The following is a 25,043-nucleotide window of genomic DNA, read 5'->3' as shown; positions in this document are numbered from 1 at the left end:
CGAGTAACAAATCCTGGAAATGCGGGATATCGCGGGGTTGCGTAGTCTAAAACCACGCGGAGAAATTCGTCTAGGTTCGTGGTATCATCACCCTTTGCACGCTGGAGTCCAGGACTCACTTCCAAGCACGACGGTCTTCCTCGCTAGATCATGCCAGCTTGCGCTTCTATTATCTTCATGTTCGCGGGAAACGTGCCTCCTAGAACACTGGCAGGACCCTGAGACCCTCAAAACAGGGCTTTGTGGCTCCAGTCTTCCCTGAGATGAGTGGATCGGGGTGCCCGCCTTGGTACATACATGTATTGGTGGGCTATCATAAAAGGGTTTCAGTCATACAGTGGATGGGCCAGCAAGGCGCGGCAAGGCGAGGGAAGGCAGAAGGCAGGCAAGGCAAGGCAAGGCAAGGCGAAACAGGGCAAGAGCAGCTGGCAGCCAGCTCAATTCAGATCAGGCCAGCCCATCTCGATGCGATTAAAACATCTGCCAGATGCCCCCCTTCGCCAAGACAAGACAGGACAACTCCTCGACGAGGTTTGGCCGCGACAACTCCACGCCAAGCCAAAGCCAGCATATTGCCGGCTATCGTCATCTCACGCACACCAAGATTAGAACGTCGAAGATAGGAATGTAACAACACCTAAAATTGCGAAGATGACTCCACAGGCACTGATATGAAGTCAGTTGTCACTTGTCAGCGTAACATACGGACTGCCAAATGAAGGACCCCTGTCGCCTTTCACCACTGCCGCGCTGCAGAACAGCACGCGCGCCAGCGAAGACACCCAAGTGAGCGTGGCATTGGGAAGCCCCCCCGGCGCCGTGAAGGCACGGACAGTCCATGTCCATGTCGCTGCTTAGACCGCCTCTCGCACTTCAAACAACTAAGAATCCACTGTGATACAACGGCGGCATACGCCGAAATCTCATGGTGAATGCTATCATTTGCGGACCTCTGCAAAAGTACAGGCATGGTCGTCTAGAATCTAGACGGTTTTCCTCTAATACCCTACCGGCAGAGGGAAGGGAGTCGAGGACCAAGAGCCGGCTATGGAGTGGTGTGGGACAGACTTGGCCAGACAGGTCCATAACAAGTCATGGTGGCAGAGGCCAAAGAAAGCTGCTAGTGGGTGAGGACGAGGTCTGTGTGTGTGTGTGTTGGCTGCCGACCCCGAGCGCGCGCTTCTGTAAGCGATCAACAAGCGTACGATACGGATTCAGACAAGTAAGGTACATGTACGTATCCTTTCCCGCTTACGAGCCCGCCCAGGCACTTGCACATACAGTAATTAACTTGGAGCCCGCTTAGGGGGCACGTTCATCCACACAAACCACCCCGGTTGGCCTGCATTTCTTGGCTCTGCTGGCCTAGGGCGCCGAAACGTGCGAACATTTGGGGCCTGGGCAAAGGTGGCCATGAGAGCATCTCAGCAGGAACGCGTTTCTCGGCCTTCAATTTGCTGCGCGGCAAGCCATTTTGATTGTTCGGGGAATTCGTACGACCCCTGGGAATGAGGAGGAGAAAAGTTACGCACTTGCGAGCACGATGTGAAGGTTCGCGAGAAGTGACCGGAGCACGTTTCTCTCCACAATCTTTACAACTAAACCCACTTCTTACGGGACAAGCAGGCCCACGCCCCCTACAGTCTGAGCAGCAGAGTGCTGATTCACACACCCTCCAGAGTTCAATCCCGCACAGACACGCAGACACGTTCAGGCTCACCTTCATCTTCTCCTCTTCTAATAAGAATTGGTGTTGTGCGGCAGCTGGAGATACACTATGTTGTGAGCTGCGAACAAAGGAAACCGGATGATCATGGCTCTTTTGCTAGACCACGCCGTCGAGCCGACCCATGCTGCCTGCGAGAAGACTGGAGGGTACCTGTAGTTTCTCCTCCCGTTTCTCACTGTCTAAATCTGGGTACACGTCGAGAACTTTAGGCCAGTGCCAGTCCGTCCGGAAATCGCCAGAGGGTATGGACTACGGAGAACGCCCAAGCGAAATGGAGCCTGGACTGGAGCAAGCCAGATGTCGGGTAGCCCACCCGCTAACCTCTTTCATGCAGCGCACTTCTGCTGCCGCGACAGGGCAGAACAAGACAAGGTACGTACCGCCTGTGGAGTTTTCTGCTCGATTGCGCCCCCCTTCGACTTTGCCCTGCCATTTTGCACTTGCTCATGCTTGTCCTGCGTTGCCCCATGTTCAAGGCTTCAAGCTCACTTGGCAAGGCCCCCAGGCCCCTGGCCCCCCATGCCACGTCTAGCGCACAGGGGGGCCACCCCGAGTACCAAAGTACCGACAGGGGATGGCCACAAGCCGCTCATCGTGGGCTGCCCCCGTCGTCATGCCCCCCCGAGTAACCATCAAGGCTGCTCGCTGGCTGTAATTAATGAACAACTCCACCTCGAACTGGATGTGCCGCATCCATATAAGCCCTCGATACGTCCGATACTTGGCTCAAGCCTGGATCGATCTGTCCAACGTCTGACTCTACCTAACCTCACTCAACACCAAGCGATACTGATATATACATCCAGCCTCATCTCAGGCCCAAGACGCCTATACCTGCCAGGCACTCTTCAGTCTCAGCCCTGCTCGCCTTACTTCGCCTTACCCGACCTCTCCAACATCTGATCAACATCCACTACCTTGCAACAACACTGTACATCTTGTACCACTCTGGTCGAGATCATCGCTCACATCGCCATCACAAAGGTCGAAAGAGTCGACGACCTCGTCCTACTTCGACCCTGCACCTGAAGCGTATCAGATACTCTGTGTGCTTTGCTGCTGCTTCCCGCATCCTGTCGTTCCCCATTGGGGCCTCGTACCAGATCCTCTTCCCTAACCTCTTGCGTCTCGCAACAACACCACAACAATGAGCGCCGTCGCCCTCCCCTTTGACCCGGCCATGGGTCTTGGTCCTCGACCTGCCCCCTTCACTTGGCCTGGTGAGTGGAATCAACCGCGATCAGCATACGACCTCGAAACTTACAGCGCCTCCTCAGCTGGTCCCCTCGAGCCCAGCGCATCGCCAGAGGGTGTCATTGCTCAGGAGTTTCCGGCACCATACCATCACGGGTCCGACCCCAGCCTCACTCCCCCCAGCGTGACCAGCTCGTTGACATCGAGCCCTCCGCGACACCACAGCTTCACCCCGCAGCACCGCGAACTCAAGCGCCAACAAGACCGCGCGCGGCGAGACTCGCGACTGGCCTCACGGCTCCGCCGCGTGAGCAGCCAGACATCATACATGGAGTCCCCCAGCATGTCACCCATCCCAGACGTCACCAACGCCATGGAGATGCCCAGCTACTCTGCCTCGACGGCACCAGTTTCTATCCTATCCGAATCCGCGCCCATCGCGCCACAACCGTACATGCCTTCATACAGCCCACCACTGCAAGACCACAGCCAGGCGCAAATGTTCCCTACTTCATACGCGCACTCGTTACCGCAGAGCTACGGCGTGCCCATTGAATACTCGGCCAGCCCGTACCCACCGTCGGGAGGCTACAGGTACGTTTTGAGCCCCGCAAGGCCACTTGGCCGACAATCTGCATGTGACGGTAAGCTGACATGGCATCCACAGTAGCCGTTCCTCGTCACTGTCCATCGGACAAGAGAGTGGCATGGTGTATCAGGTACCGGCAGTCATGACTTCTGGTGGCGCTGCGAGCCACACGTCGACGGCGGCCACCTCGACAGAGGGTAGCCACGTCAGGGTCGTGCAGAGCAGGCCCAAGCCCAAATGCTGGGACCATGGCTGCAACGGGCGTCAGTTTTCCACATTCAGCAACCTTTTGCGACACCAGCGTGAAAAGTCGGGGCAAGCCAACAAGGCATCGTGCCCCAACTGCGGTGCCGAGTTCACTCGGACGACGGCACGTAACGGGCACATGCTGCATGACAAGTGCAAGCAGAGGAGAAACTCGTGAAGAGCGCGCGGCTTGACCGGCTCGATGCGCGACGCACGTCGTCTATTCTCGGATGTTCATGTTCTCAGTCATCAATCATTTGGGGGCCAAGAAACAAGCAACCAACACCCACATCAGCACCCACAGTCACACGCTCTCCCGCATTGCATTGGCTTCAGTTGCCCAGCCGTCGCCTTGTGCGACGCTGGGTCTGACGATGCTGCTAAGGCTGAGCTAATGAGCCTCCCCCTCTAGAGTCCACACCTATCACTGTTGGGTGTAACGGATCAGGGAGTCAGTCCCACGGGAAGAAAGCCACAACGGGACTTTTTTTTTTCATCTTATTTGAGTGGTGACCGCTGCGGTCCAAGGCCCCGCCCTTTGAGGTAGTGCGCTTGTTCTTCTTCTTCTTTTTCGACGGTCCTGTATATGACCTATTTCTTCTTTCACGACGGCAGTGTATCTGATCGACTCCTTTGTGAGGAGAAGGCGGTCAGATCTTGCCTGACCTTGTCTCATCAAAAAAGAGAGAGACTGGCGTTTTCTGTGGCATGGGTTTTGGACGGAAATGGGATGGCGCTTGCGAGTCCCTGCCGAGTGGAGGGGGCGCTATTTGGAATTGGAGAAGCATGCTTACATTGTGGATTACGAGGTCCTCGCGATGTGACCACGACGGCGACGCAAGGCAATCCGGACTCTGTATGAGTAGGATATGACGGGATGGAACATGAACCACGGGCGTTCGATATCGGGCTTGCTTTTTTCTTCTTCTTCGTTCACCAGCGCATACACATTTGTTAAACGCAACTTTATATATATTAGCACGCTTAGATAGATAGTCAAATACCCCGTCTTCAGACCATGAACACAAGAAACAACAGGAATGCACAAGGTGAACTGCACCCTGACAAGTGTCTGTTCTATGGTGACGCCATGGGATGCCATTCTTAGACTTGCCCATGCATATTATTGATAACATGAATGCAGCTCTGCGTTAAGCGCAAAGGTCGACTAATGGATTTGAAGTGATTGACTGCTCGCATCAAGCGACAGTGACGTCAATGGCACTGGGGCGTCTGCCGCGCTTATTGGCCAGTGGGATACAGAGACCGCCTCACGCGGCCACAGCATTGACTTACATGTACGTACTTATTCGTGCCTACTTTTAGCACGGACGAGCAGGTCATGGTGAATAGGTCCGCCCATGTTCCTCAGAGACAGAGATGCATCATTGCACAGCCGGACGGGCCTGTCGCACATTTGTTGCTCTTTTGCACACACCTCTGCTTCGGGAACATACGGTCACGAAGCCGTTAGCGAGATGATGCTGCGGGTACTTGGCACCATCTTTCCCCCACTCCTCGCGGCAATTCGGTAAGGCTTCAGCGCGCACGCGCACCAGGGTCGTCAGCTGTCAATCCTTTCGCCTGGCAGCGTGCGTCAATGTGTTGGTTGTTGTTACGGATGGTGCTATGCCAGATCTATACCTCAGCTACCGTTGACTTGGCTCCTTGTTCAGGAACCAACCGCCCCCAAACCATGCATTTATGTTTCTTCAAAGGGCTGGCGCATTTAGTCCCATTGCCACAGTGAAGCCAAGCGGCCGCCGCATGTGGAGACGAGAGGGGATGAGTTGGCAGCACGAGAGACTGAAGTTCTGAACAGAGCACGTGCTATGGTTGCAGGCGCACCTTATTAAGCGCAAGGCTCAAACGAACAAAGGTGCCCTCCCGTACGGGTAATTTCGACACCAGTCGTTTTCCCCGAGGTGCATCGCGATCGATGGGCATTCAGCAACCCTTTCGCGCTAGCCCCTCGGACAGGTGAACGGCTCCAAGTTCGCCTGTCTGTCGCGGCATTGACTGCGCTAGCGCTGATGGGCGAACTCTGAAAGGGTTCGGCATAGATAATTGGGATGTCGTTCAAGTGTAATCACTGGTGGCGCGGATACTCCGTAAAGTGGTCACGTACTTTGCTGAGGTCGCAAACGAGATGGAGAAGCTCTTCCCCATCCAACCATCCAGAAATCGTACCGCACTTTGACAGGTCCAAGGGAGGGTGTGTGTGTGAGCGGACAACTCCCGAGCGAGCCAATCCGTGCTCGAGAAGGCCCATGGCGTGTTCCACTATTGAAGCTTCAAGTTCAATTGGGTTCGCTCAGATGGGGGCTAAGTCTTGCGCGAACTAGGCTAGAGGCGGTAGAGGCTGACAGGGACCAGGGTAGATCGATTGCCCCGAAACCTCTGTCGTTGAGCGCGGGATGGCGCGATGGTCTGTGCTCAATCTGTCGCTCGCTACTCTGCCAGCGAGATCCGGGCTTCGCCTTGCCTGCGCGCTGTGCTGTGCGAGTGGAGGACATGGAGGAGGTGGTGTGTGCAGGCGTGCGTCTGGCACCCTGGGAGCCTGCCATGCTTCCCGCCTGCAAGACAAGATGAGGCACAACGATTGAAGAGCTTTAATAGACGCCAGCTACGTACTGTGTTTATTTAGGTCGCCCGCCCTTCGTAATCTAGTCGAAAACGGGAAAGTAACCTATCCGTCCCATTCTCATCACTGCAACGTGCATTGCAGTATCATTGCCGCCTCTTGAGACATTGCGATCGCAAGTTACACGTGCGTAGCTGGGAAATGAGAAAGTGGCAACTGTCGTCTCGAGATCCGTCGCTTACAGGATGTCTCCAGTGCCTTTCTTCCCTGCTGGGCTGGCGTCTATTCGTACGTAGTAGTCTCATCTTGACCCAGTCTCATGCCTTCACGCATTCCACACGGCTGCGGCCTGCGCCCCGGAAACATGAGGCCCGAGTCAGGCTGGACGCCCTAAACCCCTCCGTCACTGACCGGATCGTCGCCTCATGAGTACGTAAACGCTAATGGTCGTGATCGCCGAAAAGTGACCGCCTCTTTGGGAAATTCGTCGCCAGAATGCCCGAGTACCGGGATTTTTAGCGTCGTGGTTGGGCCAACAGATATCGTTTCAGATCTGTAGCCTCTTGGCAGTTGGCAGTTGGGGGCGAGATAATCAGTTCATCAAACTGACGGTAAGGTCATTTTTGTCACCTCGGTTCAGCCGGGTTGGCGCCCCCAAGGCAGCAGCCAAGCATCTTCCATGAGTTGTTCTTCACTGCTTCTACCGAACAATCAGCTCTTAAATGCCAAGCCCTCCCAGCTGTCACTCTGCAGGGCTCTTATCCGCGAAACAAAGGATTCGGCAGTGAACATTCAAATCTTCCTCCCCTCGATTTGCGAATGCGAGCTAGTCAATCACTCTGGATTTCGCATAAGCAGGGCTTTATTGCAAACAACTCCATCTTGCCTTGCCCTGGCAATGTTGCATCCGACCTGCATCTGAGCGCCCTACCTACCCACCAGCCACGCTACTACGAAGCAGTGCGTCTGCTATCCACTTGACGTTGGAGGCTTGGGTCACACTGCGACGCTGCCACGATGGGTGTGTACCATTCGCTCGGTCGCCAAGTTGGATGATCTCCTGGAGTCACAGTGGTGAGTAGGCGGGGCCGGACCTGGACTCGCCACCCTCGCGGTCCCGAGTCCGACAGGTTCCCCACGACAGGGAGTGCTGCTTCGAAGTTCGGCCCCGGGGTTGCGAGCTGAGATGTGAGCCTCCTCGTAGCCCGTCCACTGTCCTTTCGTTGCAACGCAAGGCGCGACGGGTGGCTGGCAGCTCACATTTCTTTCCCACCTGCCCGGTGTGAGCGCTATCGCAACGCAAAATGTCACCGTCGGTAGTTGGACGATTGCAGTTGGTTCCTTCTTTGCTTCCTCCAGAACCCCACTGTGAGCTTTTACTGCACAGGTGCCGGAGCAGATCAACAAGCGCCAGCAGACTGACTCTCACCGACATGTTACTTGTACAATGTTATAATTCATAGGCACCACTTCGTTCCCGCGGGCCACGACAAGCGCAGTCCCGCCTGGCACGACACTTTCGCAGCCACAACAAGTACCAGTTTGACTTGAGCAATTGGCAACAAAGGCGAACAATCTGAATGACGGAGGTTCTCTTGTTGGTCGCCGTGCGTAGTGGGCCCAACAACTTCCACCGTCCACGCGACAAAGTGCCATCACTATCCGCAACCTCCTCTCCAGTCAATCGTGACACCAAAGTCAAGTTACGGCATCAAATGGCTGCAGGTGATCCAAACGGGCGAAGCATGCGACTTTGGAATGACCTTATAATAGATGCGCTATTAATGGCAAGGTAATTAGGTAGAGATAATTCTCTCAGTTACAGGCTTTGGGAGAGTTTCGGCCGTCGGGTGGTGTACTGGTGACTGCTGAGCCCTGGGCCCTGGCGTTCACATAGAACCCAGCCTCCAGTAAGTCCAGGCGCTGCTTGGCGCGACGGGTCTCACGTTGCAGGCCCCACGCCTCAGCGTCGACATGGCTAATTAGGGTCTGCGGATAAAGGTGACGAATAACCGCTTGTTACGCGGCTGTGCAAGCAGTATCAAGAAGACATTGTCTAGGTACGTGCGTAGACAGCTCGACAATTAGTCTTGATGCTGCCCCTGCAACTGGAGATGACGCCGGATGGATGCACTTGCCCAGCCGTCTCAGCCTGCATAAAGTTGTGGCTGCTGCATCGCGGTTAAGCGCCCAAGCGCCCGCGCTTGTTGGTTGTTGGTTGTTGGTAAGCCCAGTCGCTTATTACTAAGGCAAAAAGCCCCTGGCTTGCCGCGGGTCCGGTCCACAACAACAATGGAGGGCAGCCGCTCCTGATTGACCCTAGTGAACAACAATCAAGACCACAACGTCAAACCACACCCTCTCGAAAGCAGCCGTCAAAGCCGCCCGGCGTCGCAGTGCTAAGCGCATTTTGACCAGGCGCAAAAACCTTGCCAGCAGCATGCGCCATCCGCGTCTGCAGCGGCAATTCATCCCGGAATAGGGCATCATGGCCGTGTCCAAGTTCCGCGCGCGAAAGCACAAGGTGCTGCACTCCGTGTTCGACGCTGAAATCTCGCAACCCACGCCCTTGCTCCCGTCGACTGAGCCGGGCGAGCCCTTTGGTGGACCACCACCACCCCCCTCGGCGCTTGCCACTGATGCTGCCGCCCCCAGGCTTCATGAGGGGCTCATGAGCGACCAGGTGCAATGGGACCGCGCATGGCACGTAGTCACGTCTCGCATACAGCTACCCTCATCGGTGGCCATTGAAGACTCCTTCGGGACACTCGCCTCCGAGTCGCAGGACTATGATGACGTCTTCAGCTCAGCTGTGGCCCTGCTCGTCGACCCCCGCTCAACCGTCCCTCTCGCGCCTCATACGGACGACATACTCTCCTGGCATACGCATCAAGTCCGGCAACACTTTGTCAACCATGTCCTGCCCTTGCTCTCGGCATGCTCCAGCCAGGGAAGTCATGACCAGGCACTGCTGGCAAGCATCCGCACCCTCGAGGCGGCTCATCGCCAGTACCTCTACGGCCTGTCGCTGATCGTGCGCGGCTACGCCAGCGAATCAAGTGCTCACCATGCTATGCTGCGCTTTAGACGGGATCTCCATGCCATCATAGGTAGCTCTTGGACCTCAGGTCTGCAGAATGCCTTACGCCAGGTTCTGAGTAGGCTCATAGTCAGCATTGTGTGTGTCGACGACGCGCATCCAGGTTCGTCCACAGGCTTGGATCAAGATGAGCGGACAGCTGTGCCCAGGGCTGAGCTTTTGGAGCTTGTAGACTCACTTCAGAGTGTGGGCCTGGCCGGAGAGAAGTTCCAAGCCCTGCTGGCCGAGATCATGGATTCTAGCATGCAGACTCACATCTACAAGACGTATTCCGGTGTATGGTCTGAGCCCCGAGGGGAAGGCCTGTCTGCTGTGCCGGCCGCTGCGATGCTCACCGGATGTATGGCTGACTTGCGGGAATGGATCGAAAACAGATACGGCCAACTGGCTGTACTCGTCTTCAACCGACTTGGACTCCAGGTCAAGTATGGCGATGTCGAGTGCTGGAAGGACATTGGCATCGGACGCCTGGTCTCGCTCCGCATACAGGAGCTCTTTGACATTGTCCTGCGCTGGCCTCACAGCAAAGGGGGTGTCGATGATTTGCGCGCGGCGGTGACAACACCCGAGCGCCGTCTGCAACTGACTGACGTTTTCTCTGCGACTCTACAAAAGAGACTGCTCAATCCGGGGCGCTCGACGCTGTCGATCTTACAGACGTACGTTTCTATGATCCGGACATTCCATGCACTGGATCCCTCCAAGGTGCTTCTCGATCGGGTGGTCCAAGCCTTGCAGCTCTATCTGTGCCAGCGAGACGACGCGATCCGCATTGTCGTTACGGGACTTCTTTCTAACCCCAAGGATCTCAGCGAGGAGGAGAGCGAAAAGAGACTGGTGGAACTAGCTACTATTCTAAATGACCCGGCCCAGCAACAGCGCCGCCAGATCGAGGGCGACGATGCTGACTGGAACGACATGTCCTGGATCCCCGATCCCGTCGACGCAGGAGTCAACTACAAGCGACCAAAGAACGAAGACGTCATCGGCACACTGATCAGTGCCCTGGGATCCCAGGAAATCTTCATCAAGGAGTTCCAAGCCATCATTGCCGAACGCCTCCTGTCGAGCCAGACGAGCTATCAACAGGAGCTCAAAGTTCTGGGGCTGCTCAAAAGGAGGTTCGGCGAGCCTGCACTGCAAAACTGCGATGTCATGATGAAGGACATCCAAGACTCGCGTCGCTTAGATGCGATTCTCGCGCAGCGTCTTGAGCCAACCTTGGATGCCGATGGGCATTCGCTTGGCTTCCACTCCAAAATCCTATCCAGGCTGTTCTGGCCCAGTATGCCAAAGGAACCATTTGTCGTGCCAAAGCCTGTCGCGGCGCTGCAGGAGCAGTATGCGGCTGGTTTTGAGCGAGTCAAGAACGCTCGGAAGCTTAACTGGCTCGATCATCTGGGGCTGGCTACCGTACATCTCGAGTTGGAGGACCGCACCATTGACATGGAATGCAAAACATACGAGGCAGCCGTCATCTTTGCCTTTGACCAAGAGGGCGAGACGGCGCCTGTCCAGAAGACTTTTGACGAGATATGGCTGCAGCTGACTATTGAAGAAGATCTGCTCGACGCTGCTCTCACATTCTGGCAGACACAAAAGGTTCTCAAGGACATTGGCGATAGAACCTACATTGTCATGGAACGCCTCGATGACGAGAGCCCCGGCGACGATCCCGACACGACTGTCGATGGCAGTCGGCAGCCTGCCTCGGCGCGCAAGGCTAAGGGTATTAGTGCGCAGGAACAGCAGCGTCAGACAGTGTACTGGCAATTCGTCGTTGGCATGCTGACCAATGGTGGCCCCAAGCCGTTGGCCGGTATTCTCACCATGATGAAGATGCTGATTCCGGGTGGGTGCACGTGGACAAGCGAGGAGTTGCAGCAGTTCATGAACGAGAAGGTTTCCGAGGGCAACGTGGAGCTCGTGGGTGGAAAGTACCGCATCCCTAAGAAGTGAGCGGTGGTGATCCCGCAATACGTAGAGACAATGAGCCATGAAGTGAATAGATACCCGTGAAGGCTGCTCAGGGAAAGGTTGAATGTGCTATTATCGCCTGCAGTCAGGTCACAGGGACGATAGGGGCGAGAGAGTGGAGGACGCAGCAGAGCAGCGCCAAGAGCGTTGCATGCATGTGACTGAATCAAAAGCTGCTTTTACTCCTCAAGCTACAGGCAAAGATCATGCATGATTATTTCCTGGATTCATCGCTGTGGTGATGCTCTGACAGATCAAATAGTTGGTTCATCATTCCAAGATGCGGTCGCTACGACACTAGCGCTCAGTCGATTGTGCCGCAAGCAGCAGCCCGAAACGGAAGGCGGTGGCAGGAGCAACAGCAAGCATTTATTTGAAACTGTTGAGCCTTTTCTTGTTCACCGCCGTGTGCGGTCACCGCTGCAGCACGAAATGCCAAGGTACTTTGGGTACGTTGTGCTCCAGCATCTTAGCGAACAATGCGAGCGAAACGACTGGAGCTGCATGGCGCTTCTTCCGAGCCATTAACGGTTATTAACCCCTCCTTGCAGCCACCAGAGTCTAGACAGTCCCAGGCCGCATTATCGATGACAGCAATGTGACCTTGGCGTGGTTGGCTGGGCTAGCCAAGGGATATTGTCTCTCTGGCGCCCAGATTAGCACTGTTTGTCGTTGATTGATGACAGCGAACTTGAAATGGAGCCAAAGTGGCCGCCACCAAACCAGATACACTGCCCCCTACATGTGCTACGCGCACCGGAGGTGACTGGACTCACTGGAGGCGAGGCCAGACCAGGCCGGACCAGACCAGCAGGTGATTGATTGATTGATCGATGATAAACTTGCCTTGGCCATTGATCATATGCTGCCACGACCACTCCGTTGGGGGTCATTCGGCATAATTATGACTGGCACGCTCCGGAGGGTCGGCCATGTCATCTATCAGCCAGGTCCAGTCAACTACTAAAGTTATTAGTGCAGCGCATGGTCGGCTGATTGCTTCCAATCGTCATCCTCACCACCTTGGTCGTCACGTTCCATGGGCGACTTTTCATCTGCATTTCATTTCATTCATGCGACAAGGCCAGGCCGTCCGTCCGTCCCAGGCCGCCGCATCATTGCAACACCAGCCAGGCATTGGGGCTATTTTGATCTCATGCACAGCAAGCATTCTGCCCGCCTCATTCACCACTCATCAATCATCTCCAGCCCCAACTCCAGTCCAGTCGCTCGTGCCGCTTGCCATTTTGCCCAGCTCGTTCGTTGGTTTCCGGTTCAGTCATCACGCACATTCCATCTTGGCCTGTTGCATGTACCCCGTCACTGATTAGCCTTTCGCTATCACGGCTTTGGCGGGCGGGCACACGCTTATACGCTCCATGTCCCGCAAACGCAACGCATTACACGCACCCGACTCGCTCTCGCTCGCAACCGGTGTGCCCACCGCCCCTTGCCCTCACTGCCTACTTAGCACTGTGATCACCGTCGGTCCGTCGTGCTGTGACCCCGTAATGGCCCGTTGGAGTTGCGCCTCCAGAAACAGGCTCGGGACAAGTCTCAGCTGACTCGCAGTCGAGCCTCCTCCCGCAGGTTACGTCGCCGACAGGCCACACTTCTTGACCTCAACTTTGCTCCTCCTTCTCCTCTTCCTGCCCTCGCTGTCGTGTGACTTTTTGTCCAATATCTAATATCTCCTCATCGCGCCTCGCCCAGTGACCGACCACATTGTGCCGCCAACATCTCAACTGCGTACCCATTCCACCTTGATACCCAGCGCCAGCATCTCCAGTCGCTCGCCTGTGGCACTTTGGAAGCGAGGGCAATCAACTCGCTCACTCGCCACTGTCCGATACTCGAGTCGCTGGGCCAGAATCTTGTGCGCGCTCCGGCTTGGGCAGACTGACTGACTGACTGACTGACGCTTGAGGCGAACGGTGCACATTGGGGCGGGCTGCGCTGGCCAGGCATTCACCTCACACTGGAAATCAATAGGCGGGCGGGAAGAGGAGACCATTGACTGGAGTTGCCAAAAGCAAGGCAGCATCACCGTACACCGCAGTGCACACGAGCAAACACTTGGCCCATCGTATCGCTCGGTCACCTGCTTCGTCTCATCTTCGTCGGCATCTTGGAGTTGATTCACTGGGCCTTGGGGTTCTTCGGCGTTCGCCTATATCTGCGGATCAGCCGCAAGCGTCGGCCCTTTTCGACTCTCGCCTCACGCTGTTATCTGGACTTACTCTTGTGCGAAGAGAGCGGTGCTTCGAACGCAGTTCTGCCAGCCGAAGCGCGCATTATATTCATTCACAAGACATAGTCATATGTGGCTTGCTCTCAGCGACCCTATTCTATACGTGTGCAGATATCACCTGCGTCGAGGATAGCGCCGCGACGGCGGACGCAGGCGCATGTTGTCGCCGCTCAGGACAGCTGTACAAGGATTAACTCGCCATGGATATCTATGCTTTATCTGGGGAACCGGGGGCTCAAAGAAAGTCTGACAGGTCCGGTGATCATAATCTAGCGGAAGATTTGTCTCCAGTACCGGCGAGTAACAGATCATCGCATGCGCGTCAAGCATCTCACGACTCCGACTATCCGCGCCCGAGCTTCACATTTGGACAATCTCAACCACCTCTGCCTGCTCCACTGCCGCCATTACCGGGGACTTTTATCAATCGCCAAGCTGTGAGGGATCCGGTCACTCAACTCCCCCGGTTAACAGCGATCAACAGGCGCAGAGCCCAGGCGTCAAGTCTAAATCCTTCAAGGCCACCACACACAGCGTCCAGCCCTAGAGCAAGGTCTAGCCGCGCATCATGGCACTCCGCGCCAAGCCATGAAAATGGTCACAGGAATCGAATGTCAACTGTGTCATCAAGAGCTGATATTGCCTTTCGACATGCTGTGCGTTCTTCTGCCCACCAGACTGAACACACATCATCCACAAATGCCGATATTAGGAGTACCGCCCTTGCAGGTAAGGAATGACTCCCCAGTACCACCTTGGCCATGTGTAGCAAGAGCCAAAACTAGGCACTGGATATTGTGCTACGCAACCAAGTCGTTTGTGTGCTTGTACAAATGCTGATCCTGTTCTCAGGCAGAGATATCATGCCGCCATTGGCCATACCGCGGGATGGCACCCAGGTTGGCGTCAGACAACCCTTCCCGAGGCAGGCCCCTCTAACAACGCACTCTCCTTACGAAGACGACTCGGACGAGGAATATGACATCTGGCTTGACCAGGTAGATGCAGAGGCGGCACGGCCTACGGATGTCAGTATCGCCCAAGTGGACAAGACGGTGCGCGCAGCTAGAAACCGTCTGCATTCCGAATTCGGCAGCGCAAACGTGGAAGACTATGAAAGGGAGGCTATAGAGGCGCCGTTGAGAGAGTGGAGGATCAAGGTGACGAAGCCCTTGCTAGGATTCCAGCAAGCCCAGGTACTTGCGGATTCGACTGGTAAGCTGGCATCGACGTGGTACTGGGAACATTCTATTGACCTCATCACCAGAATGCCAGATGTGCTTCGAGAGCTACGGCGTCGAGACCCCCGAGGGGATCAGCGAGGTGGCCCTGCAGCTCCCGTGCAAACATGTTTTTGGCGACCAATGTATGCAAAGGTGGCTCGCGGAATCCAGGCACATGGAATGCCCGTATTGTCGAGCTCGGCTGGTTCCGTCTGTGCAAAAGCACGGGCGTTGCATCGCCACGAGCTGGCTGCGAAATATGGCGCAGTACTTTCGCGAGATCCAGTCAGTCAGACGTCAGCTGTACGCCAACCCTTTCCCGAGCAGGCCAGATCCGAGCTAACTGTCATACCTAGCTTGGATAGACGCGACGACTCAGAAGACCGAGCATCACGACGATTGATTGACGCGGCATTACGGGCTAGGCGTGCGAGGTACGCCGCGCTGGCCGAGAACCGACCATCTTCGCGTCGCAGAATCACCTTGTCCGGGCCACACCAGGCGGCTTCAACTCAGCAGCGTCCCCTGACGTCCCCTGGCAATACCAGTGGCGCTGAAAGCACGCGCACATTCCGACGAAGCCAAGGCCAAAGCATACATGAAGATCACACAGCTACGCCGCAGACAGAGCTGTGGACTGCGTCTGCCGAAGAGCAGTACCAACTAGAGCGCAGCTCTGTACAAAACCGTGCACCACTTGGCCAGACCCCTGTCAATGGCCAACTCCCGCTGCCGAGCGCAGGCTATCTAGGATTGCCCGATGCCTTGCCCGCTCCTGGTTCTATCTACGCCACGAATTTCGATGAGAGCCAGGCCGCTCTCCCGCGTGGGGACTTGTTCTTTCCCTCCGGAGTGCCATATGAAGGCTACATAGGCCGCAACGGCGTCTGGGGTGCAGAATCCTCCGGTGCCCTGGCGGACCCGAGTCTGTCATCGGAAGCGGGTCAGGGCTATTACTATGCCGTGCAATTCAACTACTACAGCACTTTGGGCATGCCGCGGCCCAGCGCCAGCAATAACCCCAGTCACTCTCATGGCGACGATGTCATGAATCCGTCCTAGGAGGAGGGGAGGACCGATTGAGAAACCCCCTTATACAGCAAAGCGGCCTGTTACCTATGAATTCAGCCACCTGTGTAGGTTTATGGGGATATTGCGGTTTGAGGGGTGGAATAATAAAGTTTGGTGGACAAGACTCGGACTCACACAAATGTTTTGTTGTGTGCAAGTTTAGCTCCGTTTTGGCGTCGTGGGCCAGGCTTAGCATTCGGAGGCGCATGGGTACTAAGAATATAAATGCGTCCTTGTGCATCGGTCACGAGAGATAGGAGGTCGATAGTCATTTTAAAATCTCTTAAACTTTATGGTTGTAGTAAGCGTGAAAAGCACACAATTATGAGTTACCGGGTAAGTAAAAATGCAAAGCCCACTCGGCGACTCGGCGGGCTCTGCAGGACATGCATGAGGAGACCCGATCTCATGACGAATGAGCATGTCTTGAATGCATTGCCAGTTGGCACTTGTGGTTCCGGTTGAGGACAAAATAGACCGCTCAGCACAGCAGACGATGGGAGTGAAACGCATGAATACGTACCCAAGCAGTGTGTAAGGCATCAGTGACTTCCTAACCGATGTAAGCTCAGTGCATCTGTCGCAGACGCAGCTTCACAGCAGCGACCATGCGCAATACTCAATCCATCAAGTATCGATTGACTGGGCGATGAGTTGAAGCGATCGTTGCTCTTTATTCTGTCAGCCACATCATGGACTTTCGCTCGCGGTGGCCCCCCATCTCAGCTTCAATTGGGCTCGGGCGGGTCTGGCCGTGGCCCGTCAATGGTCGCGGCGGCGAGACGAGTATGTGATTGGGCAAAAGAGGGCCATCCCAGCCACCGCTTCTTCGACGATGGGGACTGGAGCCGGGGCCCAGCGACCCAGTCGGGCCTGTCTGGGAGATCTGACGACTGGAGACGCAGCTGAAAGAGCATCTGCTCCGGCTGGGCAGCGCCTTCCAAAACAACAACAACAAAAATCACCACCTGCCACCGACTGCTCACTGCGCAGTGCAGCCCCTTGATCACCCATCACGGTTGGCGCACACGACGCAGTCCGTTGGAACCAGCAACGATGGATGACTCCCGTCGCCGGAGCCCTGAGAGCTCCAGGAGACGGCGACGCGCCGAGAGACAAGCTTCTCCCGAGCATGTCGTCCCTCCCACCGCGACGAGGTCATTCCACAACACAGGCACGCCCCAGTACGAGTCGGCAACATACTATAGCACGACCCACGATGATCGTGGCGGCCGACCCTCACAATACTATTCACAGACAGCGGGCGAGTCATCAACAAGGGCGCCAGGTGGCGCGGCACCAACCGAGACCGCTAGACACAACCACATTCCATCCTACCATCGCGATAGGGCATACTCCAGCTCCTCCGGCTCGAGCTCCACATCCTCCTCACTCCTCGACATCTCGCGACGATACCCCGAAGTTCCCAAACCCAGGGGACTAGGCGGTGTCTTCAATACCTTTTTCCGCACACCATCAGAGCACCGCCGTCTAAGGCGGAGGAGGAGCGGCAAAGCGAAGCGAAGGGCGCGCGTGCTGTACTTTGGCAACTCTTCCAGCTCGTCCGTCAATTCGGACCTCGCATATGGCACGGGCTATATCCCACGGAGGAAATCGAGTCGCGATTTCACGGCCAGACACGATAGACCGTCGCAGCATGGCCACTCTTCCTCCCTGCCCTCGGCGTCCGGGCCCTCTACGGGAATAGCAGCTGGAGCAGCGACGGCAGCGGCGGCGGGTGCTGCCGCCTACGCGGCGGCCCAGGCCTCCAGCAGCCACCACCAACCCCAGACGCCCTCGCACTATGCGCCGTCGCATGGGCATTCGCAATCGTTCTCGCATCCCCCGACACAGCATGAAGCGCAGACCAACTTCGCCGCACCCTTGGCGGCTACGGCAGCTGCTGGAGCTGCAGCAGGACTCGCGGCTGACTACTATGATGTGAACAACCAGTTCGTTCCCAAGGCACCCACGCCACGTCGGCGAAAGACCGATGAAGAGATCATGGCAATTGGGCGTCAGCTCTCTGACCTTGCGAAGGCAAGCAACGAGGATGACATGCGGAGGGCGGGACTATCCCGTCCATCTGGTCTCGTTTCTGCTGCCACCCAGTACAGCAACTATCAGAGCTCAAAGCCTGGGGCCAAGAGCCGGGGCCTCGGGGGATCGAAGATGAGGGTCGACTCTTCCGCGGACGATTCCGAATGGGAGTCCGCCTCCGATGATTCTGATTCTGAGTCCGATTCTGATGATAGCGCCGATTCGTCCATGGCCTATGGGACTGTCGTTTCGCAGGCTATCCGCCCGACAATGACAGCTGCCGCCGGCGCTGTGACAGGCGCAGCAATGACAGCAGCAGCTGGGCGCATGGCCGACAGGAAGAGCTCAGTCGTCGACCCGCACTTGTTCGGTCCTGTCAACTCTCTTCGTGGCATGATTAATACGCCCTGCGGATTTGGCGAGGACGGCAAGCCACTCACGCGTGACCCGCGACCTCTCACACGCTCTAGCACCGAGCCCCTGGGCCTTATGCGCACTGTCCACCCAGTGGCGACGGCGGATCCTTCTCGCTTCGACGCCTCACTGCAGCGCGAGCTCCCGCAGAGATCGAGGCCAGCGCCTGTTCCCCTGCAGCAACCTGTCCCTCGGCAAACGGTATCTCCCAAGGTGTACGATGCCGAGAAACTCGAGGACGTCACGAGACGTGATGCTAAGCCTCCAAAGGAGAGCTCTGACAGCAAAAGCTGGATTGGCGCTGCCGCTGTCGGTGCGGCAGCCGCAGCTGCTGGAACTGCGCTGGTCAGTGACCGCAAAGATGACCGCAGCGATCGCAAGGAGTCACGCGAAGTAGCTGATGTTGATCGTCGTGAGCGGGAAAGGCGCTCAGAGCGTGGCGAAAAACGAGAGAAAGAGCGCGAACGAGAGAAGGAGCGCGAGAAGGAGCGCGAAAAAGAGAAGCGACGCGAAAAGGACCGTGAAAAGGACAAGGAACGCAAGCCCAAGCGCGACTCTCGATCCTCCGTGTATGACGACAAGGACAAGGAGAAGGAACGCAAGCGTTCCTCACGTCAAGACGATCGTAGCGATGTCTCGAGGAAACACCGGGACCACGCTGTCGAAGAGGACCCGACGCGCGAGTCATACAAACGACGTGACAAGTATGAGCCCGCCGAAGTTCGCAGCGAGGTCTCACGTAGCTCGAGGCGCTCAAGCCGAAAGTATGACGAGGATGTGCCCGAGGCCTATCGCGACATTCCCTTACCCATGAAGGCAGGTTCCGAAAAGACTACGGAGACGGAGAGGGGCCCCCAAAAACCGATTATTGACCCTTTCCAGTACCAAGTCCATGACACCGACCCGCCATCAGGTGCATCCGCCAGGCCTTTGACGCCAGCTGTTGTCGTCGTCGACCGGGAGCCAATCTTTGACGACTCAGACCCTGACGCTCCTGAGATTGATGGAGGGCGCCTGAGCCGCAGGGACTCGTTTGAGATCGAAAAGATGGTGGAGGAATACAAGAAGCGCTCGACCCCCGAGGAGCAACAGGCAGCAAAAGACTACGTCACCAGCAAAGCAGCGCATGCAGTAGCACCTGTGTCGGCCGCTGTCATGGCCGGTGCCATCATGACTGAAGCCCCTCGGTCTGAGAGTCGCAAGCGTGGTGAGGGACATCCCGAATCCAGATCGCGTAGCCGGAGTCGACGTGAAAGGGACGCAGTACAGGACGAGGCAGACCAATACTACCGGGAGCAAGAGACCGCACGGAAAATCGCCTCGGATGAGGTCCGCAACCGTGGTGCTACTCCCGAGAAGTCGGTCATGGACAAATGGGATAAGGACGATGAGGACGACAAGGCTGATCCCCCGACGATCGTCACCCCACCGCAGATGAAGCAGCACGCTCAGGATCAGTACGGCGAGCACAACGCCGATGTCAGGATTGACAATGTCTTCTCGCCCAGCGAGCTGGCACGGTTCCGTGCAGAGTACGGCGGATCTGACTACATGCGCGATCAATCTACTGAGCGTGCGCGCCCACTCTTGAACTTGGTGTACCCGACCCCGGCATCCAGCCGCAAGACCACCCCTGCGATTGAAGTGCAGGAAGAGAAGGACCAACCTGAAGACCGCAGCATCAATGAACGTGGCAAGGGTCGGGATGTACGCGACCGCGATTACACAGACTCGTCTTCAAAGTCAGACGTTGGCATCGGCAAGAGGCGCAAAGACAAGGACAGAGACGACACCAGATCGTCAAAATCCGAGGTTGGTGTCAGCTCCCGCAGGAGACGGACTCGAGACATCGAGGACGACACGACACAATCTGATGTTGGGCCTACCGTTGTTGTCGGACCAAACGGCGAGATCATGACTGTCCCTGCAAAGTCTGTCAGCTGGGGGGAAAACCAGTACAAAGTAGTGACGCCTGAGCCCAGGGATGACCGCGAATTGGGCGATGAGCGCGGATCGTCGAGGCCAAGCCTAGATAAGACAAGCGCCTGGGGAGCCGCTGCCGCCGCCATGGCTGGAAGCAGCATCGAGCCCGACAATGAACCTCAGATCGTTGTCGAGTCGCCCAAGGAGATGGATCCCAGCTCAAGCCGGTCCATCCACGCTTATCGCATGGAAGATGATCATGGCGCACCTCCTGTGCCCGGACCCAAGCCTTCCAGTCCCAGTCCGGAGCAGATGCCCGGCACCTTTGCCGACGACATTGAGTTCGCTGCCACCCTGGCAGCTGGGCTTAAGGATACTGGCTTCGACCCCAACATTGTCATTGACGACCCAACATATCGTCGCCGAGACTCGCCTCCTGGCACCAACGAAATCAATGGCAATGGCCTGTACAGGCCTGCGTACTCTGAAACAGTGTCTGATCTTGCCTCACGTGAGCCACAACCCGGCCCGACTGAGCCTGGGTTCGTTCTGGGTGAGGTCGAGACTCCTAAAGACGAGGTCAAGCCCACCGAGTCTACGGAAGATGCTACATCGTCTACGGGAAAGCTCAGCAAGAAGGAGAAGAAGAGGCGGGAGAAGCTGCAGAAGCAGCTCGCTGATGAAGCTGCTGAGTCTAGCGGTGCCCGTGATGTGCCTGCGCAAGAGCCTGAACCCTTTGTCGAAGCCCCTGAGCCGGCTCCTGTGGTGGAAGAGGAGCCACCCGTCAAACTTAGCAAGAAGGAGAGGCGCAAGCGCGAAAAGGAGGCTAAGGAGGCCAGGGAGGCGGAAGAGGAGGCTGCCGCGGCGGCATCATCAGCCAGGGAAACCGAGGTTTACGCTGAGCCCGAGTCTCTTCCAGAAGCTGAGGTCGAGAATGGCACCTGGCCTGACTCATCCAACCGAAAGTCCAAGGACCGTAGGAGCCGTGATTTGGATGACCTCGACAGCTCGCGCGTTTCTGTGCCCATCGAGTCCTTCGCCAACCTTGCTTCTTCCAGGGATATAAGGTCTACCGATGACTTGGACGAGCCAAGAAAGTCCAAGAAAAAGTCCAAGAGCTTATACGACTCGCCAACCACGGCCCCTATCGACCACTCTTATTCTGTTGATGATTTGTCATTGTCAAAGGATAAGAATGGAGATGGCGTGGACGAGGACCTCAAGAAGCACAAGAAAAAGTCGAAGCGCGAATCGGCTTTGTATGAGTCTTCGCGCTCCTACTCTGTCGACGACTTGAGCAAGGCCGGCCGCGCCGACGATAGCTGGAAAGAAAGCAAGGAGCATCGCCGCAGGCACAAGCGTGAATCAAGTGGCCATGACTCTCCCTCTAGACGCGATTCAGGCGCTTACGATTCACCATCACGCTCAGCAGCGCCCTCTGAAGTTGGTTCGGAAACTTCGAGGCGCAGCCGCAAGTCGAAGAGACGCAGTGGTACTGCAGAGGACTTCTACGAGTACGGCGATGGCCCACCGGACAGGGACAGAACCCGGGATTTGTTTGAGGACCGCGACGTTAGCTCCGTTGTGTCCGAGTCTCGCGGCGATGACAGGAAGTCGAGCAGGCGCTCATACCGCTACGAGGACGATGACGATGCCAAGTCTGTGGCGTCCGCGCCCGGTGGTCGTAAGGCCGAGCTCTCGAAGAAGAGGAGCAGCGGTGGCCTCTTCTCCAGTATCTTCAAGAGAGACGACGACAAATCGAAGAGTCAGTCTTTTTTAGGTAATGCCGGCACCCTTGGCGCGGGTGTCGGCTTGGCGGGTGTTGCTGGGTATGCCGCTGCGTCCACCCTCTCCCGCCTCAATGCCAACGATGCGCTCTCTGAGAAGAAGGACCCTTCTCAAGAGATCACTGAATGGTCGCGCGACGTCGATCTGGACCCCGACGTCGTGGCCAGGGCCATTAAACCGGCCATCGACCCTCAATATGGCGACCTTCTCCCTCTGCCTCCCAGCGAGCCTGGATCCCCCGTCAAGGCCCCTGAGGAGCTGCCTAGTCTGCCGGACAGCAGGCCAGACACACCGCCCGAGGAGAGGAACACGAAGCAAGCCCACGCCAGGCGTAAGAGCGCCCAGGAGACACCAGTCAAAATGCATAGCAACACGGCTATCCCTATACAACTCAGAATGGGCAATCGATCTGGACCATCGTCGCCCAATGTGTTCAAGCCGTCGCCTGCCGGGTCTCCAAAGATGCCGGAATCGCCTAGCTCAACACGACGCGGTGCTCGTCCCACATCTTGGGACAACAGCCGCGAGTATAAACCACTCTATCTGCTCGAGCATAACCGCCATGGAGCGGCACCGGATGATCTCGATCAAGCCGATCTGCCTGCTCTTCCTCCTAGCGAGGCCTCGTCCAGGAGCTCCCCCGGCCCTGGATCTGAAGCCTGGGAGTCGGCTGATGAGCATGCTGAAGGTCGATATGCGGAAGCAGACCGTGGAGGACCGCCACTCAGTCTCGACACGGCCGTTCCAGCATTCGTGCCACATGATGGTGCTGGATCACAAGAAACGACGCCGAAAGCTGAGATCAGGCCCGAGTTCCCGCCTGTTGTGGGTGAAGCAGGCGCCGAATCGGGTGAGCATCAAACCCCGGATCCCGTTGAAGCCATGTCAAAGGATCGAAGCTCGTACTTGCTGCAGTCTGAGCCATCCTCCACCAAGTCGAATAGGACTGTAGACAACGAGACAGTGGCGCAGAGGCTGCACGACATTGATTCTTCGCCCTCCAAATCTGGGAACAGCCGCAGCCTTGCAGACATTGACGAAGGCTTGATGTCGACCGATGAGAACTTCTCCGACGCTCGAGAGGATGCGGCACCAAGCAGCCGAGACTTGTCTGCTGATGCTTCGCCAGCACCTGAACCAGCCTCCGAGGAGCGGGCTGCCGACGACGACATTGACTTGAGCATGCTCACAGGCAAGGCGAAGAAGAAAGCTAAAAAGGCTGCTAAGAAGAAGCAGGCATTGTCACTGGACTTGGACGCTCCAGAGGCAGAGCCTGAGATCACGACAGATGTAACGGACGTTCAAAGTGACGGGCCCAGTGCCGCGACTGAGCCCCAGACTGAGGCGAGTACCATCCCTGTCGAGCCTACTGAGAAGACGATCGTCGATGAACCCCAACCGCCTATCGAACCTACTGCAGACGCTGCCATCGGAGCACCCGAGGACACTGAGGTGGCAGTGACAGATGATGGGGAGTCTAAGCCGAAGTCGAAAAAGAAGAAGAACAAGAAGAAGGCCGCGGCTGTGGAAGCCACGGACGCAGGCGAAAGCAAACCATCCGAAACCGAGCAGACCGATGCAGATATCGATACAGCCTCGCAGACTCCGCTTCCTGCTGAGCAACCCGATGAACTTGCGCCTCCAACCGAGGAGACTACAGAACCTGATGCTGCAGTCGCTGAAGCTCCTTTCGACCAAGGCACTCGCGAGGTGGCCGGCGAGACGGCTGTTTCTGCTTTGCCCGAAGACTCTGTGGCACAGAGTGAAGAGGTGGCAGCCGAGCCTGTCGCTGAAGCTGTCGCCGAGCCTGTTGTTGAGCCCGCTGCCGAGGATCCTGATTCAGGCAGCAAGAAGAGCAAGAAGAAGAAAAAGAAGGCAAAGGCAGCTGCACTGGAGCAGGATGAGTCAGCACACCCGGAAGAAACATTATCAAAGGAAATCAAGGAAGACGTTCCGCTCGAGGTTTCCAAGGAGACTGAACCTGTTATCGAGGGCGAATCGACCACAACTCCTGGGTTTGAGGCTCCCGCCGATGTGCCTGCGCCACCAGAAAACTCTGCGGCAGAAGGGCAGATCGAGGCACCGGCAGTGCCAGCTGAGGAGCTCGAAGCTGATTCTGGTAGTAAGAAGAGTAAGAAGCAGAAGAAGAAGGAGAAGGCAGCTGCGGCAGCCGCCACAGCCGCCGGCATTGCTCTCGCTACCGAGAACGAATCTGCTGCCAGCGACAAGCCGCAACCTGAAGCTGAGCCACCTGCCGCTGAACCCGCTGCTGCTGAGGCCGATGCCCACAGCGATCCCAAAGCAGAGGAAAGGGAGGGAGACAGTGTTCTTGCTACAGAGAGCGAGCAGATCGCTGTTCCCGATGCGACTGCGCCTGCTGATAGCGATCCTGCTCAGCACTCTAGAGACGATGGACCCGTTGAAGCTGGTGCCGACGACGAAGCTCTCACCCCAGCGCTGTCGAAGAAGGAGAAGAAGAAACGCAAGAAAGCACTTCAGGCTGACAGCTCGTGGATCAAGTCGGACACGCCAGAAGAATCTGCGTCGCCTGCTGATGAGACAGCCGTTCCCCCACCAGCTGAATCAACCGGGGAGCCAGATCCCAAGATCCTTGACCAACCTGCCGAACCAGATGTCAAGCCAGAGGAGCCCGAAGCCCCGGCCCCTGAACAGACTACAGTTCAAGAGGATGTGGTTGCTCCTGCCGAGGAAACAACGACCAAATCCAAGAAAAAGAAGAAGGACAAAAAGAAGGCTTTGGCGCTTCAACTCGATGCTCCTGAAGAGGGCGAGTCGATTGCCGAAAAGTCTAATGATCAGACCGCTTCTGAGACCAGAGTGGAGCCCCCCGTTACAGCGAAACTCCTCGACCCCGAGCACGTTGATACTGCAGCTGCTCAGGGCGAGGCAGACG

At 56.7% G+C, this 25,043-nt stretch overlaps 5 protein-coding genes across 5 annotated transcripts; 4 read left to right on the top strand and 1 right to left on the bottom strand.

Annotated features, from left to right (window-relative positions):
- Positions 1–1,632: 1,632 nt before the first annotated feature.
- On the top strand, positions 1,633–2,887 carry F5Z01DRAFT_433234 (uncharacterized protein). The gene is made up of 4 exons (XM_046259702.1): positions 1,633–2,101; positions 2,227–2,480; positions 2,536–2,660; positions 2,714–2,887. Exons 1-4 carry the CDS (start codon positions 1,851–1,853, stop codon positions 2,756–2,758), a joined length of 675 nt encoding a protein of 224 aa, XP_046113955.1. The 5' UTR covers positions 1,633–1,850; the 3' UTR covers positions 2,759–2,887.
- F5Z01DRAFT_433226 (uncharacterized protein) lies at positions 2,755–4,172 on the top strand. Its single transcript, XM_046259701.1, has 3 exons — positions 2,755–2,949; positions 3,007–3,517; positions 3,591–4,172. The coding sequence occupies exons 1-3, from the start codon at positions 2,877–2,879 to the stop codon at positions 3,934–3,936; spliced, it is 930 nt and encodes a 309-aa protein (XP_046113954.1). The 5' UTR covers positions 2,755–2,876; the 3' UTR covers positions 3,937–4,172.
- A 2,832-nt stretch (positions 4,173–7,004) lies between these two features.
- On the bottom strand, positions 7,005–8,618 carry F5Z01DRAFT_667603 (uncharacterized protein). The gene has a single exon (XM_046264290.1). It carries the CDS (start codon positions 7,775–7,777, stop codon positions 7,409–7,411), a length of 369 nt encoding a protein of 122 aa, XP_046113953.1. The 5' UTR covers positions 7,778–8,618; the 3' UTR covers positions 7,005–7,408.
- Positions 8,619–8,653: 35 nt separating this feature from the next.
- Positions 8,654–11,515, top strand: F5Z01DRAFT_432912 (uncharacterized protein). The gene has a single exon (XM_046259700.1). The coding sequence runs from the start codon at positions 8,831–8,833 to the stop codon at positions 11,399–11,401; it is 2,571 nt and encodes an 856-aa protein (XP_046113952.1). The 5' UTR covers positions 8,654–8,830; the 3' UTR covers positions 11,402–11,515.
- Positions 11,516–14,533: 3,018 nt separating this feature from the next.
- Positions 14,534–15,955, top strand: F5Z01DRAFT_678214 (uncharacterized protein; the record flags this gene model as incomplete). Its single annotated transcript, XM_046265428.1, has 3 exons — positions 14,534–14,885; positions 14,938–15,196; positions 15,250–15,955. 3 exons carry the CDS (start codon positions 14,534–14,536, stop codon positions 15,953–15,955), a joined length of 1,317 nt encoding a protein of 438 aa, XP_046113951.1.
- Between the last annotated feature and the right edge of the window lie 9,088 nt (positions 15,956–25,043).

Source organism: Emericellopsis atlantica, assembly GCF_019669845.1.
Source record: "Emericellopsis atlantica unplaced genomic scaffold F5Z01scaffold_44, whole genome shotgun sequence".
Classification (NCBI taxonomy): domain Eukaryota; kingdom Fungi; phylum Ascomycota; class Sordariomycetes; order Hypocreales; family Bionectriaceae; genus Emericellopsis; species Emericellopsis atlantica.
Note: the sequence above shows the minus strand (reverse complement) of the source record. Positions and strands in the feature narration are given on the sequence as shown.

What these genes read in the sequence shown, in the direction of transcription:
- F5Z01DRAFT_433234 (XM_046259702.1), top strand. Translation starts at nt 1,851, where the DNA reads ATGCTGCCTGCGAGAAGACTGGAGGGTACCTGTAGTTTCTCCTCCCGT. An exon ending in ACAGGGCAGAACAAGACAAG is followed by an intron (nt 2,102 to 2,226) that starts GTACGTACCGCC and finishes TCACTTGGCAAG; the next exon opens with GCCCCCAGGCCCCTGGCCCC. An exon ending in CACTACCTTGCAACAACACT is followed by an intron (nt 2,661 to 2,713) that starts GTACATCTTGTA and finishes GCCATCACAAAG; the next exon opens with GTCGAAAGAGTCGACGACCT.
- F5Z01DRAFT_433226 (XM_046259701.1), top strand. Translation starts at nt 2,877, where the DNA reads ATGAGCGCCGTCGCCCTCCCCTTTGACCCGGCCATGGGTCTTGGTCCT. An exon ending in TGCCCCCTTCACTTGGCCTG is followed by an intron (nt 2,950 to 3,006) that starts GTGAGTGGAATC and finishes GCGCCTCCTCAG; the next exon opens with CTGGTCCCCTCGAGCCCAGC. An exon ending in CCACCGTCGGGAGGCTACAG is followed by an intron (nt 3,518 to 3,590) that starts GTACGTTTTGAG and finishes TGGCATCCACAG; the next exon opens with TAGCCGTTCCTCGTCACTGT.
- F5Z01DRAFT_667603 (XM_046264290.1), bottom strand. Translation starts at nt 7,777, where the DNA reads ATGTCGGTGAGAGTCAGTCTGCTGGCGCTTGTTGATCTGCTCCGGCAC.
- F5Z01DRAFT_432912 (XM_046259700.1), top strand. Translation starts at nt 8,831, where the DNA reads ATGGCCGTGTCCAAGTTCCGCGCGCGAAAGCACAAGGTGCTGCACTCC.